General features: G+C 39.6%; 1 protein-coding gene across 1 annotated transcript in view; it reads right to left on the bottom strand.

Annotated features, from left to right (window-relative positions):
* Positions 1-8,450: 8,450 nt before the first annotated feature.
* The window catches only part of LOC104078764 (actin-binding LIM protein 2-like), a gene marked incomplete at its 3' end in the record, with an annotated part of 42,618 nt that continues 27,896 nt past the window's right edge, over positions 8,451-23,172 (bottom strand). Inside the window, 4 exon segments of the mRNA XM_009580535.1 lie at positions 8,451-8,580; positions 11,013-11,139; positions 15,948-15,971; positions 15,974-16,047. Of these exon segments, the coding sequence (XP_009578830.1) occupies positions 8,451-8,580; positions 11,013-11,139; positions 15,948-15,971; positions 15,974-16,047 (355 nt within the window).

The raw sequence follows: 23,172 nt of genomic DNA on the forward strand, positions 1-23,172 counted from the left end.
GGTACAAAGTGCAGATCGAATGTACCAACAGGGACATTTATTTCAGAATGATAGTAACTTACTATATACTGGACTCTCAGAAGGAGAAGTTTCTAACACTTGTGGGAGAAATTAAAAAATAATTAAAAAACCCCACAGAGAATAATTAAGAAAAAGAAAGACTAGAAAATAAAATAAGCACTATTGTAACTGTAATCTCATTCTGTGGCATCTGCAAACAAGTTCCAACTCAGAAGCAAATTCAGCCCTGCCACAGTCAGGCAAAAGCTGGAAAAGGCCAAGAGGGCATTTTTTCTACAGAATTTGGTACATGATCTTGTAAACCAAAATGGTCTGTCATGCCTAAAATCACTGATTTTGCACTCAGTTGCTTTTGTTATGCCATGAACGATCTGCCCCTTTTGTCTTTTTCTTCTCAGCTTTGCAAATTTTTCTTGCCACCCACTGAGACTGGAAGAGGCTTCTGTTTTCCGTTTGCTCAACAACCTCTTTCATTTCTTTTCCACTTTCCTCTCCCACTCCTTAAAACCCACTTACAGGCCAAGACAAGCTGCAGCTGGCTCTCACTTCTGCCATCCCTTGACAGGGGAGAGGGAGCGAAGAAGGAGAAAGATGACTTGCAGACATATTCCCCTTCCTTTTCAACTTTGCAGCTGTGGATTTAGCCCACCCATTTCAGATGGGAAGAATGAAGCTGCAACCAACACTGAACAGCCCTGGAGAGGCAGCATGATTTATCAGATGAAGTCAACACAGCTCTTTTTCACGCTGGTCGTGGTGATCCAGGCTGCAAACATCTGAGGACAGAAGCTGTCTCTCATTCTGTGCTTGAATAAGGACTGATATTTTGGATCCCCAAATTTAGCTGGGACTGGAAATGCTGCTGTCATATGCAGAAATGACATTAGTCCTTCCTGGAAGTAGGAAGTTGCTACTTTCAGACTCATCCACACATTTCCAGTTCAAGGTACCATTCAGAAGTTCTTACTTGGGGGGGGTGGGGGGAATTAAAGAAGCACAAAAAATGCTGAAGGTTGGCAGGATGAAAAATCTTAAAGATACAAGAAATGAGCCACATAGGCTGCTTTCCTGCTACTAGCAGAAAAACTGAGCCGTTGTCACATGGGCCAGAGCATCCTGGAGATACTTTATCAACAAAGCCAATTGTCACTAAGTGCACTTACTGCTGCATCACTGTCATGGTTACAGGAGAGAGCTGGAGGGAGGTGCTGTGCTGTTGGCTGGATCACGGGTAGGTACAGGGCACTGCAGAGCCAACCGCGGCATGCCCGAGGCATGAGTCAGAAGACCACCAGTAATGAAAGAAATTATGCAAAGTAATAGGATGAGGAACTGAAGACATCCAAAAAGTGCAATGTTTCGCATTGTCAAAATATTCAAATGCCAGCAAATACTACTACATAATAATGCATCACCCCAGCAACACATCACTTAGAAAGGCGTTGTAACTGGCATACTGTATGCTGTTTGTGTCTGAGGCTCAGAAGGTATCAAGGTGACTACTGGAATCACTGCTTTGATGCTTTAATTAATCAATCAAGATAGTTTAAGATAGTTAACTGGTACTACATTTTTGCATAATGAGAAAAGGCAGTGGACACCATTCACCTGTCTGCCAGGCTCAAGAGTCAAACTATGCACTAAAACTCTAACATATACAAACCCACACAGGCACAAATGCACAGCAGCGCTACCAGGGACTTCTTCCATACATACGAGAGAAATCCTCAACAGAAAAGGAAGCAAGCAACTGGAAAAAACCACAAAACCTGCAATAATAATTCTTTCTTCTCTATCAACCAGTTTCCCTCAAATTCTGAACTTCTCTTTTGTGTTATTCAGAAATAGTTTGCAAAATCCCTTACTTTGGTAAAAATGTAACAGGCTTAAGCTATCACCAAATGCTACTCACTGCTCTTCCTCAATAAACCCAAAAACTGACTTACAGGGTAAAAACCATGCAAACAGTTCCTTTTAATATGTACTGTTTTTTCCTGACATGCCAACAATTGTGAGTTTTTAACAGGTCAGATAATAAATATGGATAGGTGTACCTCTGTATCTCTTTCTGGAGAGAAGAGGTGGTTGAAAAAGGGAAAGGATGAGGGTGGGAGAAAGATAAGGTGAATGTACCTAAAACAATACAATTGGGCTACAGAAAAGGCTAAAAGCTAAGGTCAAAAACATTTGCATTGCTATTTATATGCTTGTTGATAGTATTTTTAATGATGCCTGTTTTAAAGCAGAAAGTCTAAGTCAACTGTCAATTAACATTTAGCCAGCCAAGTTCAGATACTATGCACTGATGATTAACCTGCTTTGCAAACCAGCAGCCCCAGACGAATGCAAGTGGCACCAAAACAGAGACCGTTCTCAAGCTGCAAAATGCCTTGCATCTCTGCAAACACTATGCATTGAAAGTGCTAGTTAATGTTTCCTACCTTAGATGGTTTCCTTTTGCAAGAGCTAATGCTGATTTATTTAGATGTATCTTTTCCAACAGTTTTCCTTCTTCTCCGGTGATGGGAGAAAACTGGCGTAGAGAGCAGTTTTTATCTGAAGACTAGTACTGACACTTGGATCCTTTTGCTGCTCTGACAGCCTTCGCAAGGCTGCCCATGCTACTGGAAACCCTTCCTTCGTACAGATGGAGCCGCTTTCATTGCACGTTTCAGTATTAATGCCTATATGATAAGCTGCTCAAGCACCTTTCACACATCACTAGGTTTTGTTGTTAGCGAAACAGCAGGGTAACACACATTTCAGAATGAACCATTCTTCCACACTGCAGGCAGAAATTTGTACACCCTGCTCTAAAGAATTAGTCTCGTCTCTCTGCTATACCGAGACTTTTGCAAAGGGAAAGGCAATCGATTTACAAAGTAGATGTGGCTGCAAACAAAAGCAGGTCAACCCTAGGGCAAAGCAAAAAACAAACTACAAAAAATAAAAAAATAAGATTAATGTTTTAATTAATAAGTCACTGAGGTATAAGTGGCATTTAATTGATGTACAAATAATTGACATTTCTAGTTTTATTTCTGTCTAGTGCCTACTGCATTTGTTCCCTTATTTTAAAATAGCATACTGTTATGATTAATAAATTTGAAAAAAAATATTAATTATGCTTTTCTAGACATATAAATATACATGTAAACTAGAAAAATTTTAACTCTTTCTTCCCCCACATATACTGACTGCCATGCTGCCATGTTATGATGTCAGATACAGCAGTTGGACCCATCTTTATGTTTAGTAAGTGATACAGCTGTTTTTACCAGCACTTGTAGGACATTTACACCACAACCGTGTAGCTGTAAATCATGGGACAGTTGTAGACAGAAGTCTAGTTAAGTGCTCAGTGCTTACAGAAGCAGTTGGATTGCATATAAATAAGCCCCAAGAGACCTTTCCAAAAGCATAACTTCCAACATGCTACACTGTCAACTTTTATTCACGTGAAATTCAAAACACCAGCTAGCAGCAGCAGAGATCCATTTTGTTCATCAGCTACCAGTAGAGCTGGTCGTGGAGGCCTGCTACGAGGCAACTAAGCCTGGCCATCACTGGGCTGCAGTTGCCTATCCAAGCAACCACACCTGATCCCCTCACAGCCTATACCACATTTGCCATCAAAACATCCCCAGGAGGTTATCTTTGGATACGAAGGCTTCCTCTAACAACCTAGGCTTCCTCTAACAACATCATCAGCTGAAACAGCAGATGAAGAGAACCCCCCCCGCCATGTCATATCTCGCTACAGGCTATCAATGTTAACAAAGCCACAGAAAAAAACCACACTCCGTGCGAGATATACCAGGGAAAATACTTTCTTTAGAAACTGTGGAAAGGGTTACTATGCCTGCACAAGGTAGTGGTGAGGCATCATCTGGAGTACAATGTCCACCCATGCTGAGAGAAGGTGGTTCCAGCTGGGAATAGACAGTGAGAAGGTCCACGAGCATCACCAGAAGAGCCTGGAGCTGACTTTATGGAGCAGAGGAGAATTTGGCTCATTCAGTTTTGCAAAACAAAAGTTGGGAGGAACCAAGACTGTTCTCCATAAATTCTCCTTAGAGTTCATCAATTAAAGGGAAGAAGATTGAAAAAGCTAAAAATCAATCTGTATCAGAAGAATTAATAACTATACAGAGACCACTTACAAATAGAGAGTTTGCTGGCATTGAGTTTCTAAATATCAGGTGTTAAGGAAACCCAGGCATGTTCCCCAGGAGGGGACCTGGAGGAGTCAGTGGCTGTCACACAGCTCCTCCACGCACCTCCACCACCAGCCTTCCAAGCTTCTGCAAGGCTTGTCGTGTGGGAAGGACTGGAGGCAGGCAACCCTCCTCTGCCTCCTCCGAGCAAAACACAGCTAGAAGACTGATTAAAGATCACGAAACAAATGGAAACTCTTTTCTTGATTGAAAGGGGTTTGTATCAGGCTCTGAATTATCATGCAAAATACAGTGTATTTTTAGAAAAAAGGCTATTACACTTATTTTGTCTATTTTTATGATATGCTCATTAGCACAAGTTGTGATTTTAATTAATAAATAACTGCTTGTGATAGAAAGAGAGAGAAAAAATATTTTTAGTGCCAAATGCAGAGAAATAGATTGCAACACGACAAAAGGGAAATGGCTGATTATAAAAATCAACAGCTTGTTATTTTAAAATGTGTTTATTTTCTGTGTTATTGCATGATTTTAGCTATTGCTGGATTGGGAACAGAGCTATAGCATAAGCATTAAAATAAACCCTTTTTCTCCCTAAAGGTTTTCAGTTGCACTGCATTTTAAGTCAAACTATAAAGTAAACTCCAGCCACCTCTTGCTCCCCATTTAAGATGGTAGGTTTATCAATATATATGGTCAGGGATAAAACATAGCAATTTCGAGGAGAGGACTGATGTTGCATTAAACAGTGCTCTGTATGCTTCACAAACAAAGCAAACCTTGCCCATAAAAGCACTGGTGGGCAGGGTTTCTGTAAAAAGAACAGCAAAACTGTTGCCTTTAAAAGCAACAGAAGAATTCACGGTCTCCGTAAATTAGCTGCTCAGCCCCTTTTGTAGCTTTTCCAGTACAAGTTCCCTGGGAGACTAGGGGCAAGTGAAGGTAGACTGCAGGGGAAGAAACAAGAAAAGAATTATAAACAGAGCTATCCTGTGTTTAAGCCCATTTACTACATGGAATGAATCTGGTCCTCAGAAAATGGGCTGAAGGAAGAATTTAAGTAACTAGATCATCATTGTGTTTGGCTGGCAACCTACAAAAACAGCCATATTTTTATAAGTTATCAGTAACTCACACTAGTTGACTCTCCCTTCCTCCTCTGCTGAATAAACACTTAAAACGAACAAGTGTTGGAAAGGGAGACAATATTATAAAATCTGGGCACAGAATAATTGTGGAAGCAGCTGTCCTCCTGACATTATCACAGATATCAGAAATGGAAAAAATCCTATTAGGTCATATGGTCCCTCCCTTTGTCATTGCAGGACTGTTTCCTAACGTAGATTTTCCAGTGCCTTGTCCAATCTTGTTTTAATACGACCTAAGTGATAGCTTCCAGCAGCTCCCTTGGGAGATTATTAAGTATTGCTGTCAAGATTTTCCCCCACTTTAACAGAAATTTGCCCTATTACTTCTGTGTATCTCCAGATTTTACCATTCAAGATGGTAAAAAGAAACACTGAAGTTTTGAAAAATGTTTCAGGATTCCAGACAATTCCACAAAAAATACATCTCACAACAAAAAGCAGCCATGGCTACTTTTTCTTCTTTCTGTCCTCCTGACCAGGAGATACACAAACGTACCAGCAAGCTGCCCGGTGACAAACACACACCGAGTTTGATACCAGAAAGATGGAAGAATCAGCCCCAATTCCAAGCCTTTCGAACAAGCCCGTCTGCTGCAGACAAACAACAGATGACTTAACTGTGTTACCTATGGATACGGTCTCTGCGTTCTTTCAAATCTTTTTGCTTAGGTCATGACTTTTAGTCTAGCTTCCTAATGAAATGAGGTGTGAGTGCTACCTCCTCATCCAACTGCTCTCCACGGTCAACACTGAAACTCAACGGCCATTTAAAGTGATCCCCTACAGAGGTCCAAAGGCTCATGGAAATCACAGGCTGATCACCATGGAAGGAGCCTCACACTGTGTGTCACCTTTTGACCATGTAAACAGGCAGCAGAAATGTAAAGAAAGCTCTCGAGATATTTCATGGGGAAACAGAGGGGGTGGGAGCAGGTATTTTAGGAGACGTCATGAGAAACAGGACCCATCGTGACAGCAGAATGCTAGGACACAGGACATTCACCTATATTCAAGCTTCATTAGTTTTGTTGTACACAAAACAACAAATTGTTTTATACAATCTTATGGAAAGAAGGTTACAGACCATAAAGTTTCCAGGTTGTTGTAACAAGCCTCCAGACATTAAGTTTCATTGTACCTGTTCAAATCCATTGCCTGCTTCACACTAACTTCATCCTGTCTTTCCTATCTGACAGTGACACTATCTGACACTGCTCTGCTTTTACAGATCGCGAAAGTCCTTTCTCCTCATCTTTTTTTTAAAAAGGTTTCAGAATCTGCATCAGTATTTTTTCCACAGTTAAGTGCCACAGACTTCAATCAAAGTTGCTCCCAGCCTGCACCAGTACCAAAGTAAGAAGAGAATCAGTGCTACAGCACTGTCATCAGAGCAACATTGGGGAAGGGGAGAGGAGGGAGGCATACGTGCACTAACCAAAAACATCACCTAGAACTACAATGACAGACGTAATCAGTCATGGTAAAATTCCTACAACAGCTTTAAAGAATTAACTTTTCTCAAGTTTGTTATTGGTCCATCTACAATAAAAACAAGGAATTCTCCTCCTGTTCCGTACGCACTCACGAAGCAGAAGAAACAAATACAGCCACATGTGCCCCCAGGTCCCACAAATCCAACTCAGCACTGTTACTATGCAAATCTTCTTTTTAGCTTTTTTTTCTTTTAATCATCCACAGAGACAGTAAGGACCCAGTTTTTAACCACATAACACCACATGCTATTGTTTAACCATATTGCAGGTAAAATATTACCAAATAAGAGGAGTATTTTTGTACAGACATTTCAAGGCAAGAACCAGGACAGAAAAACACACTATTATGAAGCCAAGAGTCAGTTGAGAAATTGGAGCTTCTGTTCTTCTCCCATCTTGGTATTAGTCACTCCCTGTAACCTGCTATGGGTAAGTGCACCCCAAATTTGCTATAGCTTTTACCATGACACACTCCTCTCTGCATTCACCTCTTTCTTCTTTATCACATCAAATGTAAGTTAATCAGCTTCACCTCCAAAGTCCACCCCCTTACTACCTTTCATTCAGTGTCAAAGGCTGACATCTCTAAAAACATGTAGCAGCTTCCACTGGTCACCCCTTACATTTTTGAAAATTTTTAATGTTTCCTTCTGTTTTGCCTCTCCCACTTGAGAGCCATCTGTAAATAGTGAGAAAGCTGTCTTTATACTCTTTCAAATCCCTTATAGAAGTCTGTTTTCTGAGATGTCTGTAAAAACATTTGACAATGGAAAAGTCTCCCATGCCTAATCCTAACACCATACCATGCCATCTAGTATGGACTCATCGTTTCCTTCCACTTGCTTCTCAGTCCCTTCCATAGCTATAATTGTCCACCATTTGGATAGTTAAGTCTTTATATGAACTCCTAGCAGATCTTTCTCTGGTGGAAGTCCTTTGGGACTTCTCCAGGCTTTCTTAACGGATGAAGAGAAAGGACTGAACTGAGCGACCTTGGGAACCTCTTCCTAACTCCAGTACTGCTAAGGCTTCACAAGATACAGGGAAAGGGTAGAAAGAAAAAGTGGATAAGTGATAATATTGATTGGATAACCATACACTTAGATCCAAGGATAAATTCTATTTAGATCAAAGGAATATAGCCATTTCTGACCCTGGGTCAGTTATGTGGAAATCTCTTTTGCATAAAGTATAAACATTCACCTACACTAAACAACCTTTTTAAAACATCAAACTCAAAAAAACCCTGCAACACAGCTCATTTCTGGGTGCAAAAATACATTTCAAACCATTAATTTTAGTTTTTCAGCAGCTTCACCCTAACTCTGGGGAACGCAAAACAGAACCAAAAAACAGAAGTTACAAAGGAATTTAGTGTAAGTGTTAAAATGTGCCTAATAACCCATTCATGTATTACTTCTGCCACCCAAATGTTCTCCAGTACCACATATATCCACTTAGGGAGTATGTGTATTATCAAACCATTAAGAGAAGAAACAGAAAAGAATTATAGAAAAAGTACGTAGTATTTCACAAAAGTAACATTAAACTGCTGCATTAATACTTATTTGTGAGCATATGACTAGACCCAAAAGAGCAAGTCTCTGTACACTTTGAGATGTGTTTGGATAACAGGTTCTCCTTACCTCAAGCACTCTTCCTGTGATATACTTTTCACAATTGTCACATCTGATACCAAACTTTGCATGATAGTCCGTTTCGCAGTATGGAACGCCATCCCTAGGGAAGAACAAGAGGCCATACAGAGATTGCTTTAGGTAGGCTTACACGTTTACTGGGAGATTATACAGCTAAAATTTGTTAATGATTCAACACTTCACAGGGTGTTTATGGACTTTTCTCCCTCCCAAATACTTTTATTTATTAATTTTGTAAAGAATTAAGTAGTTAATGAACTATTCTGGCCCTTCAGAGTCTACCACGATCCCACTTTCCTGCTTTGTGCTGAATTCAGCCATCGCCTCTCCCCCAGTAACGACGCTCCGTTCCTTAGACTCTCACACCATTTGTTTTGATAGTGTTACTCATTAAATTCTTCCATGTGTTTCGCACTCTGGAAAAAAACCTTATTTCTACATATTATTCTTTCCCTCTTTATTTATCATTTAATTGTACTTAGCTTAGACTTCAGAGTAATTTCTCAACTGACTCTCTTGACTGTAAACCAAATTTTGATTAACACTTAAGTCTACTGACATTCTTGACTGGACTTGCTTAAAGACAGTCATGGATTAACCAACTCGGGAACCTGCTCTGGGGAAGCCAGTAATGACTAAGAGACTTCAACCTGAGCAGCAGAAGAGACCTTGCAGTATGTTCATGCATGGTGTGAACAGTTATTTTACCACCACAAGTGATTTAAGATAATGTACAATTTAAAAATATGAAGAATAAAAACAGAAGTCTTAGCTTTTATTATAAAATCCAGAACCAGAACACTTGGGCTATTGCTCTGAAATGAACCTACTCGTTAATTTTACATTTAGATCACAATTTTACAAAATTTTACATTTAGACCACTAAACCGATGAATGAAAATAAATTACTCTAGAAGAAACTGGAGATTCTTCTGTTTCAAATTGCAAGTTAAACATAGAATCATAGAATAGTTTGGGTTGGAAGGGACCTTTAAAGGTCATCTCGTTCAACCTCCCCTGCAATAAGGAGGGACATCTGCCCAGAGCCCTGTCCAACCTGACCTTGAATGTTTCCAGGGATGGGGCATCTACCACCTCTCTGGGCAACCTGGGCCAGTGTTTCACCACCCTCACTGTAAAAAATTTCTTCCTTATATCTAGTCTAAATCTACCCTCTTTTAGTTTAAAACCATTACCCCTTGTCCTGTCGCAACAGGCCCTGCTAAAAAGTTTGTCCCCATCTTTCTTATAAGCCCCCTTTAAGTACTGAAAGGCTGCAATAAGGTCTCCCTGAAGCCTTCTCTTCTCCAGGCTGAACAACCCCAGCTCTCTCAGCCTTTCTTCATAGGAGAGGTGTTCCATCCCTCTGATCATTTTTGTGGCCTATATTTTACACAGTTAACTATGTTTAGTGTGCTATGCTAAAATAGCCCATGATCAGACAGATTTATTAGCAGAGGCATAATTTTATTGGACACTTCCCTGGAGAAACATAAAAACTAATTTTATAGCACACAAGTTGGATTGCTTAGAGACTAACCTATACGTTATCACAATAATTAATTGAATTAATTGAAGCAAGGATGTTTCTTCTCTTGAGTTATTTTGTTTGGCACTCAGCTTTTTTTAAAAGAGGATTTCACAATAACTTTATCTTTACAATTTATGGGATTTTTACTATTAAATAACAAGCAAAAAAAGCACTGTACCAAAATACAGCAGAGTAGCATAACATTTGAGATAATGCAAAACCTTATTTAAGAACACCCTTTTATCAAATATTGTTTTCTCAGCCTCCAGTGCAAGCTGTGAAATTAAATGTTATACTTGTATTAATCTAAATCCAAAGAATTGTTGAAAGTCAGTGGGACATCGGCTCTGAAACTCCATCATCTCTGGGCACTGGTGATTGAGTTACTCAGCTGTTTAGGAAAATTTCACTGTATCAATACACTTCTCCGAAGCAGAAATTAACCCCAGGTGCCTTGGCCAGTGAAAGGCCTGTATCTCACTGGACTGATATGAGTGTTGACATGGGACTTGGTCTGTGTGTGTACTTTGTGCTGCCTCTCACTGCTGTCATCACATTCAGTCCAAATCTGACAGCACAAGGGTCTGGAGCAGTGCAAAAGCATGATACGTACCTCCTTAATGAACTTTTTGAGAGTATTTTTGCTTATGTGAAACACATGGAAAGAATAATATCTGCTTGTTCACATTACAGCATCACATATAGCAAAGTCAAACATAGATAAGTAAGGGCATACTCCACCCATTGCCCTCCTATAGCTTCGGCAAGTCCTATTCCAGGTAAGTGGACAAATTCTATTTTTCCTAATTTGAACTTTTCTGTGTTTAATACAATTTAGATAATAATTTAGGTAATAATCTCTAATCTTTTATATACCTCCAAACACTGATAAACACAAACTAAAGGATATGCAACACTGCATTAATTATTTGGTACTAAAAGAAGGCTGAAAATGAGTGAAAATGCTCCTCCACTCAACTTACTTGCTGATGTACTCTGCATTCAGTAGCTTGCCGCATGTATTGCACTTAAAACAGCCCAAATGCCAGTGTTTGTCCAAGGCAACCAAAGACTGCCCATTTTTTATTTCTGAACCACAGCCCCCACAATCTGCAAAAGAAAAATCCAATATGAGTGAATCACACGCTTTAGATGGTCACGTAACAATACTGGTTACTGGTATGAGGATCCATCGGTGTCCTAGTAACAGCTCGTGCAGGCTCTAAAGCTCGCTGCTGGCTGCTCACTGATGGATGACAAGTGGTGCTGCCCTAATATTGTCCTAACATTGCTAGAAGACGTGAATCATTCAAAGAAAAAGCTAATGACTTAGGTTTCCTAGTGACTTAGGTTTTATTTTAATACATTTATATTGTGCTTAAAAGATACGAAGTTTTGCTGATTAAGTTTTCGAGCATCACAAATCAGCCCAATAAAAGTAGCAAAAAAAGACCTAAAAGTCATGAGATTAAAACAAATAATGGAACCTTCATATTAGACTTTGCTTCTGGGTCTGAAAGCTTTAGTCATAGTTCAAAATTCTTTTTGCAGCTATGGGAAAAACTAAGCTGAAATTCTGATGTGAACTTCTGTAACACCAATACTTGAGAGGCATTACAAATTCCTGAGTAGTAGTGACATTGCAACATGTGAAAGTGATGGCTAGCTATATATTTGTAGACACTCACTTACATATTTATTATTTATAGAAATTCACTTATATAAAGCTCCAAAAAGTTGTAAGGAAAATTAAATGCAAAACATGTCATAACTGGATAACATAAGCTAGGCTATGTTGGTTAAACAGGCTATATGAGAAGTAGCTATACACCTCAGAAAAAGTAATTGAGGACAAGACTTTTTTGTGGGTTTGATTGCTTTTTGTTTTTTTTTTTTTTAATGATGGATGCTTTTGATCATGGTAGCAAAAGCCAAATCCACTTTTAGGTTCCATGCCAGCAGTCCACCAGTGAGGGCTCTGTTTAGGGAGGCTACACTGACATGGGATTTGAACCTTGTTCTCTGTATCCTAAATGAATCCTCTATTACCCTACAGGGTCCACTCTCTACAGATTCTGGTCTATGTATAATTTTCTTACAAAATGTTAAAACAGTCAGAATATGCGGAAAAATAGGGATAAACATCAGTAATAAACTTATTCTAGTATCAGTATCTCAATAACCTTTCTAATCCTTCCATCTTATGTGAAAAAATATTTTCTTTTTTTAGGAATTCTTCATGTATACCAACAATTTGCTAGAGAAAAGACAAACCCTGAAAGACATTTGAAGAGTCATTCAGAGATGCCAGAAGAGGAAAAAAAACCACAACAATGTCTTGCACGGAGAGAAAGATACACAAAAGCTTTAAAAAAGATTTATCTACTTATTAAGAACATCAAACATAGGATCTCATTAAAAGAGTTAAACAGTCCTATTAAAAACTTTCTGATTTAAGATTCTATTTAGTTGGTTACGTGACCCTAATGAGACACTCTGTTAGCGCAATTGTGAATGTTTAATTTCTGAGCACACAACAATAAAGGATAGTTCTTATTTTCCTTTAGTGGATTTGGAATGGATTAAGGGAGTAATAACATGTCTCTCTAATATCACCCTGTAGAGCACCAATATGTGGAAATGAGCCCAGCACAAAAGCGTGTGCGCCACAGATCAGAACATTTGAGTTTTGCTAATAAAACAGAACATTTGGGTGTGTGCCTGGATTTAGTCCCACAAGACAATAAATACTGCAGTATCTATTCTTTAACTGCAATCAGATTTTTTTTTGTGATCTCCCCTGCACCAGGGGTTCATCTGGTAATCTTATTTAATCTCACTGCTTGAGGGTTTATTTCACAAACTTAATACAATACTGTGTGCTCAGATGTCATTCACCTTTCCTCTGGTTTAAGCTTGGGTGAGCAGAAATGCAACATTTTGTGAGTTACTTTTGTATTCCTAACTGCTGTTTTCTCTGTTAAATGCCAGATAATTAAAAACAAATATTGTGGTTGCTATGCCAACAGTGCCTATTGATGCAATGTCCTTGTCTTCCTGTCTTGGATGCAGCATCCTTTGGTGACTCACCTAATTTCAACCAATAACTCTGCAGAATACATCAATTTGCTGCTACATGTTGATATTCTTCCCTGAGTACTCTTTCAACATCAACACTGCCACAAGAGATTTTCACAGCTAGCATTTTATAAAAGAAACAAAACAGGTAGCTATGTATTTATATAATAATAAAAAACTCAAGGACTCGGGCAAAAAAAGCAAATATTTGACGTTCTTCATTTCTTTCAAATGTAACGCATAAAGGAGGTCAAAACCAAACTGGGAAGATGAAAATAGAAGGACTGGTCAGACGGGGCAGTGATGTGAGCTCAATGAGTCCCAAGAGATCTCCTAAAGCATTCCTGAGCTCAAGTCAGAGATAAATAGGTTGACGAATAACATACATTGTATGTATCAGGCAGTTCTGAGCCAAGAGCAAAACCAGCGTAACAGCGGGTCAACACATTACTTGGTCCTTGACTCAGCTTACTTCAAGTCACGTGTTTTTGTGCACTACTGTTCTTTTATAAAAATAATTGTTCGTTTAAAACATTAAGGTCTTTTCCAAGAAGACTGTTGAAACAAGGAGACACTAACGACATTTATTGCTTTTATAGCATAACTACAGACTGCCATTCTGGACTTTCAATTTTCCAGTTCAACCAAGATGTCTCTGACACTGCTTATTTATTCCTGAAACACTGTTCTAGCCTAAGGATTAGTAAGTGCTTGGAAAACAGCTGTTACTACACATTGCTCTTTCACATATTACGTACTAATCTGAATGTTTCCCAAATTCTTTATTATCTTTTTAGATATTTGGTTAATTTTCTGTATATTATCATTGGTCAGGCTCTGACATATGCTGCTACATATACATGCATGCATCTCCATGTACTGTGGCTGCAGTGCTTCCCATTGACCCATCAAAGCCCTATTCCCCACACAAAGGGGGGATTATACCATTGCTACCCAATTTTCCAAAGCCCCTGAGCTCTGCAGCTCCTGGGCCAGCTGCGTGCTGCATGTCACCAGGAGATCAGCACTGCAAGACACTGAGGAAATGCAATAAGGAAGAGGTAAGAATGGACATAGTCTACACAGGTAAGGGAGATATTTATCTGAGATCCTGGCAACATCATGGCACAATTTACTTGCAGACCAGATATGGACCTCAGTTTGCCCTTTAAGAAGCCCTGGTATCTATCAGCTCACCCCCATCACTACATTGTTTGAGAAGCAGAGGTGGTTAAGTCGCAGGTGAAGACCAACTCAAATTATTTTAGAAGTCCAGTCTACAGTGTGGCAGGTATCCAGGTTTGAACCAAGACTCTTATCTGAATCCACTAAGACCTGTAGCAAGCAAGATTTCCTCCAATTCTAATGAGTTTGAAAGCAGACCTGTATTTGAGGTTTAAATACTTGCATCTGTTTGAGATTTTATTCAGGGAAAAGCTACACTTTTGTTTTCCAAGGTCAGGTTTTGCCATAAAGATACGCTTCCAGTGTTCTTTCTCTTTGACTCAAGTGGTTTGCTGAGGTTTGCAGATACCCGTGCACTGGGGAGGCTCGGTGCAGCGACCTGAGAGAGCTGGGGAAATGCCACACAAGAAAAACTCTCTATGGCGTGTGTGTGTGTGTGTGTGTGTACAGAGAAAGGGAATGTAAGCACATTAAAGGATTCTGTATCACAGATAATCAAATGACGTTGTTCTGTCAGTACTCAAGCAGGCAAATGATTTCCATGAAAGTCAAAACCACTTTTCCCATATGACAAGGAGACAAACAGATGATAGGCCATTAAAGTATGGATCTGCAAATGCAGCCAGCCAAGCTGGCTGATGATGATCCATCTCTGGAATAAGTGACAAGAGAAAGCACCTAAGAGAGAGGGCCATCCCCTCCCCAGCATTAGCAAGAGAGGAATCAGCATAGCGTCCCTCACTGCATTCACGCAGCAGCTTTTGCTGATAAACTGGAGAAAGGAGAGGGTGAAAACTTCTGTAAAAGAAGAGGTGTGGGGAAAAACAAAGAAAAATGAAAAAAAAAGGAGAAATTTCTCCTTGAAGTGAGCTGGATTCCTTATATACAAAGAAGAGCAATCTATGGGGTCCTTCCTTAGCCATGCCAAATCCAGCTCGATGTGATATGATAGTCATTAAAAATATTTCTGTCTTTGCTGTTTAATTGAATTGCTTTTGATGTTTAATTACATATAGGCGGTGGATGAATGTCAAAGCGTGGCAGCTCCTCGTGAACATATCAGCGAAGGACAGAGTTCAGAGCAACAATGCCACTCTATGATCTGCTGTAAAAACCGTGTTATGAAAAGACCACATTTCTTCTCTGCAGTGTTTGTATCTTCTGATAGTACACAATAGTATTGAGATCAAGGCAAATGTCCCTCTGGTCACGCTGCATACATTAACCCTTCCTGTGTAGTATTTAGCCATGCAGCCATGTCACTGCTATTTTCTGAAGCAATCCTGGAACACTTACAAATGATTAAATATCCTGTTGGATTTTATTTTAGCTGGAGTTGGACTAAATCCTCAAAAATATTAACATCTATATTACACCTTTCTCCAAATAATTTGATTTACTCCAGTTTTAATCAAATGTTCTGGGAGGTTCTGCATATTGTTAACCCTATAATGGCACCATTTGTGTTTCTTTTTAATATCAGACTTCTCAGAAAACTGCCATAGACTTTTCACATGACTACATTGTATTTCTTGACACCTTTTAAGCAGCATAGTGGTAAAAATCCCAGTTAAACATACTGGTGTAAGATTGTGTTCTTTAAACCTGTGCAGACTAAGAAGTACCAATAGAAAAGAGCAGAAACCCCTACTTACTTCGCAGGTTCTGTACAGGGAAAAAGGGGGCAGGGAACATTTCTGGCAGATGCACTCCTTCCCGTTAAAAGTTACCCGGTCGCCCGCAGGGAAAGGCAGCCTACAACACAGGAAACAAAAGCATACATGTTACAGTCTCATGCCTTTATCAGAATTAAATATCATCCCATAAAAGAACTGATTATTACTCTGGTTTCTCTTTCTCTACTTGTCCAGTTCTCATTAAAGATTTTTCAGCCACTTGGAGGCTAAAGTATCGAAGGGACATATCAAGCAGACAATTGCAAACGCAGATGTTACAGCTGCTTAGAAAAAAATAATATCTAAAGATACAGAAACACACTGAGCGCTCAAGTCCAAATCCTTGTGTATCTAAGAAATGTAGTATCAGCAAGGGTTGATCACTAACAGGATCAGTTACAGAATGAAAATAAAATTGGCGTTACAGGGAGTAAGTACAGGCAAATGCAGCTGCTTTTATGTTGTTAAAATGCTGCGTGAAAGTGATGACTTATATACATTAAAAAAACAGCACTTGTCCTCCCAACTTTGATCCTATCAAAGTCCTTCTCTTAGTCTATATGCTCAGAAAGCAAATGTCAGTGAACCCCCATAGGAGAAAATATATCCCAGTTATAAAACCTGAAATGTCTACATTACTTGTTAGCTCTGCTCAACAACAGCTCTCCTTACACTTAATTAAATCCTTCCTTTTTATCACTGTCCTTAAAACAAAAAGCTTTCCACTGTGAGCTTTCTTGTCTGGGCACAGAAACTACCGAGGTCTTTTCTCTAAGAGGACCAGATGGACAAATCACTTCATAATGCAGCAAAGGATGGTGAGGATTTAGAAACACGTTTCACTCCACCCAAAGCTCATGTCCAACTAAATCCCAAGCAAGCTAGCAAAATATGGCTTAAGTAGGGCACAAACATAATGCAAGCCTTCTGCCTCATGGTGCAGTCCATCTGATCAGATTATTTCATTAACATTTCATTAGAAGTCTGCATGACATTCCCCCACAAACGCTATCAAATTCATACCAATTGAGAGGTGGTCTTCACTACAAAAGTTGCACAGATACTTCTTGCTAAGCAGAAACATTATTTTGCTCCCTAAACCACCCAAGAGTGGCTTATTCTACGTTTGTGTCGCATTTAAAAGAAAATTTATTACTTAAAAAGAGAACAAAAGCAATGCTGTCCTTTGTTTCTAAATAATGTTACTAAAATCTATTTTAAACCAGCTAAATAAGTGTTCAACACTGTCATCCATTTGGACCACAGGCAATACTTTAAAAATTATGAGGACACGTGGAGTTTAAATATTGTTGTATCTTTGGATATCTGATAATGAATTCTGCTTTTCACCTTTTTTTTTTTCCTTCACTAATGACTTAATACTCCAAATACTTGCTACCTTCTTACTTACCTAAAGTTAAGCTAAGGAAAAATATTTTATGGAAATAGCCTTTAAAATTGTCCTGCCCTTTGACACAACTAAACATTCCATGTGTGATTCTGGTACAAACAGGCCCAACAACATGTTAGTACAGATCCAGGAGTCCTAAATTTCCACCTGTTCAAGAGAGGATTTTGTACCATGTATTTTACTCAACAACCTCATCAGAAGAACACAACACTATCTCTAGTATAACAGAAAGGATGTGATGGAGCCACACTGCTCCACTGAGCAGCAAGTCTGTCCTGTCTTGCAGCAATCCAGCAGCAGCAACCTCCTGTGTTATGGATTAAAAAAACAGAAAAATGTTCTTTTAAGGTCATAATCGTTATTCGCAATGGATTTTTATACTGCTTAAAGTCACGGAGCCTTCTAATATATGGAATAATAAAAGGGTTTCATGAACATCACAGAACAGTTGAGGTTGGAAAGGACCTCTGCACATGAACATACATTCATCTGAATAAAAATTACCAAATGTGATACACTTCTACATAGATAATGAAAATTAATGACCAATTAGCAAAAACTGTCTTAACAATGGAGTGACATAATTCAAATGCTGTCCCAGTTTTCTACTGCCAACGTGAAAGACACCATTTAATCATGTTTTCATTTTAATAAAATGTTACAGAATCAAGTCTAGAACTAAGCATTATTGATTGACCTTTAAAGGCACAAGCCAAGGAATTTCAATTGTTCCAGAAAACTGAGACAAGAACTTGGAATTGACCTCCTATGTGTTTTTAGGAAGACATCTCACCTTGATTTACAGACACCCATATATTCATTACAACCACTGGTAATCTATTTTGAATTAAACCCCCACAAAAATGGTAACCTGCTCCACAGACAAAATCACACAACTACGCTGCCATACAACTACCCCAATATCTTTCATTCTTATGCACAGTTGCATGCCCTGGGCAGGATATTACCATCAAGTATGGTTTGCCATACTCTTTATGAGGAACAAGAATGGGACTCAGCTAATGACCCAACTGGACTCTCATGAGAGGTCTCAGTAAAACGGCAGGCTTTGCACCATTAATAATCCTGGAGATGGTGATATCCTGGAAGCCATGAATGATTCACTGCTCTGAAGAAGGACCATGACTTCTGAGCATTCTTGTATCTAGTATATCAGGAGCAGAAGCCAGAAGCAAAGTTAATATATTTTTTTATTCAATGATTTACCTAACAAAAATCCAGCTGAACTTCCAGCTGAACACAGAAGCCCAGCTGAAACAGATGCACCAAGTATCAAATAAAGTAGAAGTAGGGACCGTTCACTTTGAATTGGCTCAGCTATGCTAGGCAATTAAACAATCTGAAAGAAAATACAGTTACAACTTAGAGAGGAATAGGAAAATTGACCTCCTACAGCACAAAGACAGAGCCAGGTATATGATACCCACAAATCATGCCAAAGCTCACAGGCACCACCGCGCGCCACAGAGCCTCCTCCGGGGTGAGCGTGTATGGAGGCTTTCCTACCCCACAAACATAACTTATTTGGCCTATTTTCTGAAAGTTTAGTAACTATTCACGGTGCACGTCCATTCAGAGGGGAGAGGGCAACAATTTCACTTCTCTATTAAGTTTTTCAAGTCTGCAAGATACCTTGCTCTATAAAAGCAGGGAAATCCTCCTTGGAAGTTGTCTGCCCAAAGGTACAGGCAGATGTTTCCTTCCCTCACTGGTCTTCTAAACTCGTAATTAAGTTGCGGCATTTGCTTCACTATTTCGTTCATTGGGAATCCAGAATTCATACACAACACATTTGCCAGTATTTCCGTAACATCTGACCTCTCCCTTTCACAAGCAGCCCTACTCAAGGATTTCAACGCCGGCACGAGTGAAGGCACAACAGAAGGTGGTAACAGTCAATTAACAAGGTTTCAGTTTCTGAGCTCTTTAACTTGTGAGCAGGACTATATATAGCCTTGTAGGTTAAGAGCAGCATATCTGCCTTCGAATATAATGACATCTCACAACCAGTCACCCACTGAACATTGCTAGGTATGGGTTTTAATTAGCTACTTATCTTTTTAAAAATATTCAGTGTGATTTTCACAGTTGGATAATCTATTTTTAAAATTAGAATTAAAAGCATCTTTAAAGCAGCTCTCTGAAATGGCTTGTAGGATTTTAATACGTCTTCTATGATTCATTTCCCAATGAATTTTGTTTTATGCACCTGCCTACAATATTTGTAAACCCAGAAACAACTGGAGCTGACCAACAAAATTATATTGTAAAACATCAAACAACCATCAGCCTAATCCAGGGTAACTGTGTGCTGACACTGAAAGGTCTGGACCTGGTCTCGTCCTTCTCTGCACCATGCCTCAACTATGCAGCTGTGGGCACGTCATTCAAGCTTTCTGGGCCAAAAGAAAATACTCAGTTCTTTTCAGAGCAAACGGATGGCATTCTGTCCTTTAAGTCCCTTAAGTGCTGATCTGACTCTGGCTGAACAGTCAACTAAATTTGATATAAGAAAGTTAACAGAAGCATACGGTCAGGGACGTGGGGAGAGCAGAGCTATCCATTTCAATAGCAGCCTGCAATTACACTGGGTCAGGTGTAATGTCAGACTGCAACCTGAGGACCTACAGGATCAAATTCTTCTCTAACTTGTACCTGGTACAATCACCTCCCTCAAGGTTGCTCCATAGGCACAAATTTGACCCAGGATGTTAAACCTGATGAGACAAAGTGGACATTACTTCCTATCTACTGCCTTCACGAATATCATTAAGGGCAAATGCTAAGTCCTGCACCCAGGGAGGAATAACCCCATGCACCAGTACACCTTGGGGTTAATCAGCTGGAAAGCATAAAAAGACATAGGGGTCCTGGTGGACACCAGGTTGAACATGAGTCAGCAGAGTGTCCCTGCGGCAAAGAAGGCCAACCGCATACCGGGCTGCATTAGTGTAGTCAGCAGATCCCGGGAAGTGATCTTTCCCTCTGTTCATCATTTGAGAGACTGCATCTGGAGTGTGTACCATTTTAGGCTCCTCAGGACAAGATTTACTGGAGGGAGACCAGTGGAGATGGCTAGGTCCAGAGCTGGAGCACAGGACGCATGAGCAGGGGCCGAAGGAGATGGACTTGTTCAGCCTTGAAATGCTCAGGGGAGATCTTATTGCTGTCTAAAACTACCTGATGACGTGTATATGAAATTGGAGCCAGGCTCTTGCCAGAGGTACAGAGTGAAAGGACAAGGGGCAGTGGACATAAGCTGGAACATGGGAAACGCGAACTCAATATAAGGAGAAAAAACACCTACCATGAGCATGCTCAAATGCTGGAACAGGCGGTCCAGAGAGTCTGTGGGATCTCCATCCTTGGAGACATTTAAAATGTGACCAGACAATGCCCTACAGCCTGCTCGAACTGGACTTGCCTTGAGCCAGGGGCTGGACCACACAACCTCCACAGGTCCCCTCCATCTTACATGACTCTAGGGCGATAGTTACGCTCCATGCATAAACCTGAAGAGCAGGATAGCAAGACTCCTTTGTTCAGGAAGCACCATATATTGATAAATGTATTTGTTTTAGAATCAAAATGCCAAGAAGAACACTCAATCTGATTTCAAAACGTTGGCCTCAACTTCCAGATGAAGAAGCCTGCTCCATGAGATGCTTTAAGAAGTACCCAGCACTGCTTAAGTGGGAATCAAACTCTTTTAAAATTCCACTAAAAAAAGTGAGCAATTAAAAAGGTTTAGCATATTTGAAAAGTCTGACATAATTGCTGTGTTCCAGAACAAACTGAATTTTAACTTCTAATTTTCAATATTGTCTTAACTTCTTAAGACACATATACACAAACCCCCTCAACTTCTTTCTAGAAATAGCAGTGTTGTATGTAGAACTATAAAATCCTTTGTTGGGGCGGGGGCGGGGGGAAGTTTTCAGTTTTCTGAATTTTTATATTCAACTGCCTGGCCGCAGTGAATTACCTTCTTGAAGATAACAGAAATATAAATGGATTGCGAGAAGTTTTAGATCTGGATTTGGCACAAAACCCCTTGAAGAATATGTAACTGCCTCTTTCTCTTCCCATCATTCACCTCTGCACGGCACATATTCAACTTCTGTCAATATGCTGTTTCAAGACAAAGCTTCCTAAATTCAGACAAAATACTGAACTCAGATATCTGAATTATGTAAAGGAAACATGTAGCTGTTTGGTTATTAACCTGAAACATACGTGCTAATTTATCCCCCCAGCTAAGTAAGAGTCAAATTGTCCTCCTCTCTTCATCGTTTACATGTCACAAAAAGCTGTATTTTCCCAACCTTTAATTATAAGAATACTGAAATTAAAGAGATAACGATTATATACATTCCTCCAACTGGGTGAATAAACAACACCCGCAACTTTACCAATTACATTAACCCTTAAAACCAAAACCCAGATTTTTGATACCCTATGCACACACAGCATGTCAGTAACACTGAAATCAAATATAGAGTCTTTTATAGTACAACCTTATGCAGACCATACATCTTACGTATGTATGGTCTGCGTAGATGTATTAATACATATATTTATATAACTTATTATCACACTAAGACTTGTCCTGAAAATTCCATTTTCAAAAGTACTACCACAGGTATGATTACCTGTTGCTTTTTGAAAGACTCAATTTCTGCCCTTTCCCATCCTGCATAACACACTCCTGGGAGCCGTACAGTCCTGTCTCTGACAGCCATACAAGAGCTGCATGCACAATTTTAATAAAACTCAGCTTCTACTGATACAGATAGCCTTAATTTTCTCCCTCTTTCTATTTCACTTTTACAAACACGTGAACCTTTTGGAGGAAATGTTTTTGGCAGCCCTCTGGAGGACACAGCCCCTTCCAATTAATGAAACTGTAAGAATAAGATTGCTCACTTGCTTCCCGGGAATTCAGAGTAAGCAGTTAATCTACAACATTTTTCGATTTATGTTGTTATTCTTCTACTCATTCCTAGTTTTAGGCATTATCATCATGAAACACAACAGCTGAAAATGGTTTCACTGGACTATAAACAGTGCTGGAAGAAGATGGAGCTAAACCCTCAATCTTTACGCCAGCGGAGCAAACACGCAATTAAAACCTGAATTTGTTTAAGAGCCAACTGGTCAATGCAAGATAGAGAGAAACAATCACATAGGACGATACATTATACTGTACTTCTAACAGTCTGTTTTTCTCTGAATACTAATTCATTTTTTCACACTTTGACCTGTGGCAGCCCAGGGCAATAGCATCTGAGTCCCAAGGGATGCCGTTGGGTTTCTGACAGATAAGCTTTTTCGCAGAGGAGGGCAGCAGCTTATCACCGCAGCGCAGAGGGCACCAGGGAATACAGCTCTTTCCTGTGACACTGGCCACGTGGCATTCAAAAGCAGTAATACCAGGAGCTCCAGAAAACGAATGGGCTGGTGTCACTGGCTTTTTCCCACTGCTCCAGCTTGCTGGATGCACATTAGATCTTCTCACTGATTTTACCATCTGAAGCTATATACGCTTCCCACCAGTTTCTATTCAAACCTTATCTTCTCTGAAAATAAGAAAGAAAGGAGTTGCTACTGTGACTGGTTTACTACTCAACGCAGGAACAGTTTAAAAGCATTACTTCAGAGCTACAGAAATACAGGTTATAAAAGTGCTCATTTAAAGCATTTAACAATCCTGCACCATTCTGGAGACCCTTGTCACAAGTGCAAAGTGCCTTCTGCTGCCAATGTTTTCCT

This window comes from Fulmarus glacialis, unplaced genomic scaffold, assembly GCF_000690835.1.
Source record: "Fulmarus glacialis isolate BGI_N327 unplaced genomic scaffold, ASM69083v1 scaffold3986, whole genome shotgun sequence".
Lineage (NCBI taxonomy): Eukaryota > Metazoa > Chordata > Aves > Procellariiformes > Procellariidae > Fulmarus > Fulmarus glacialis.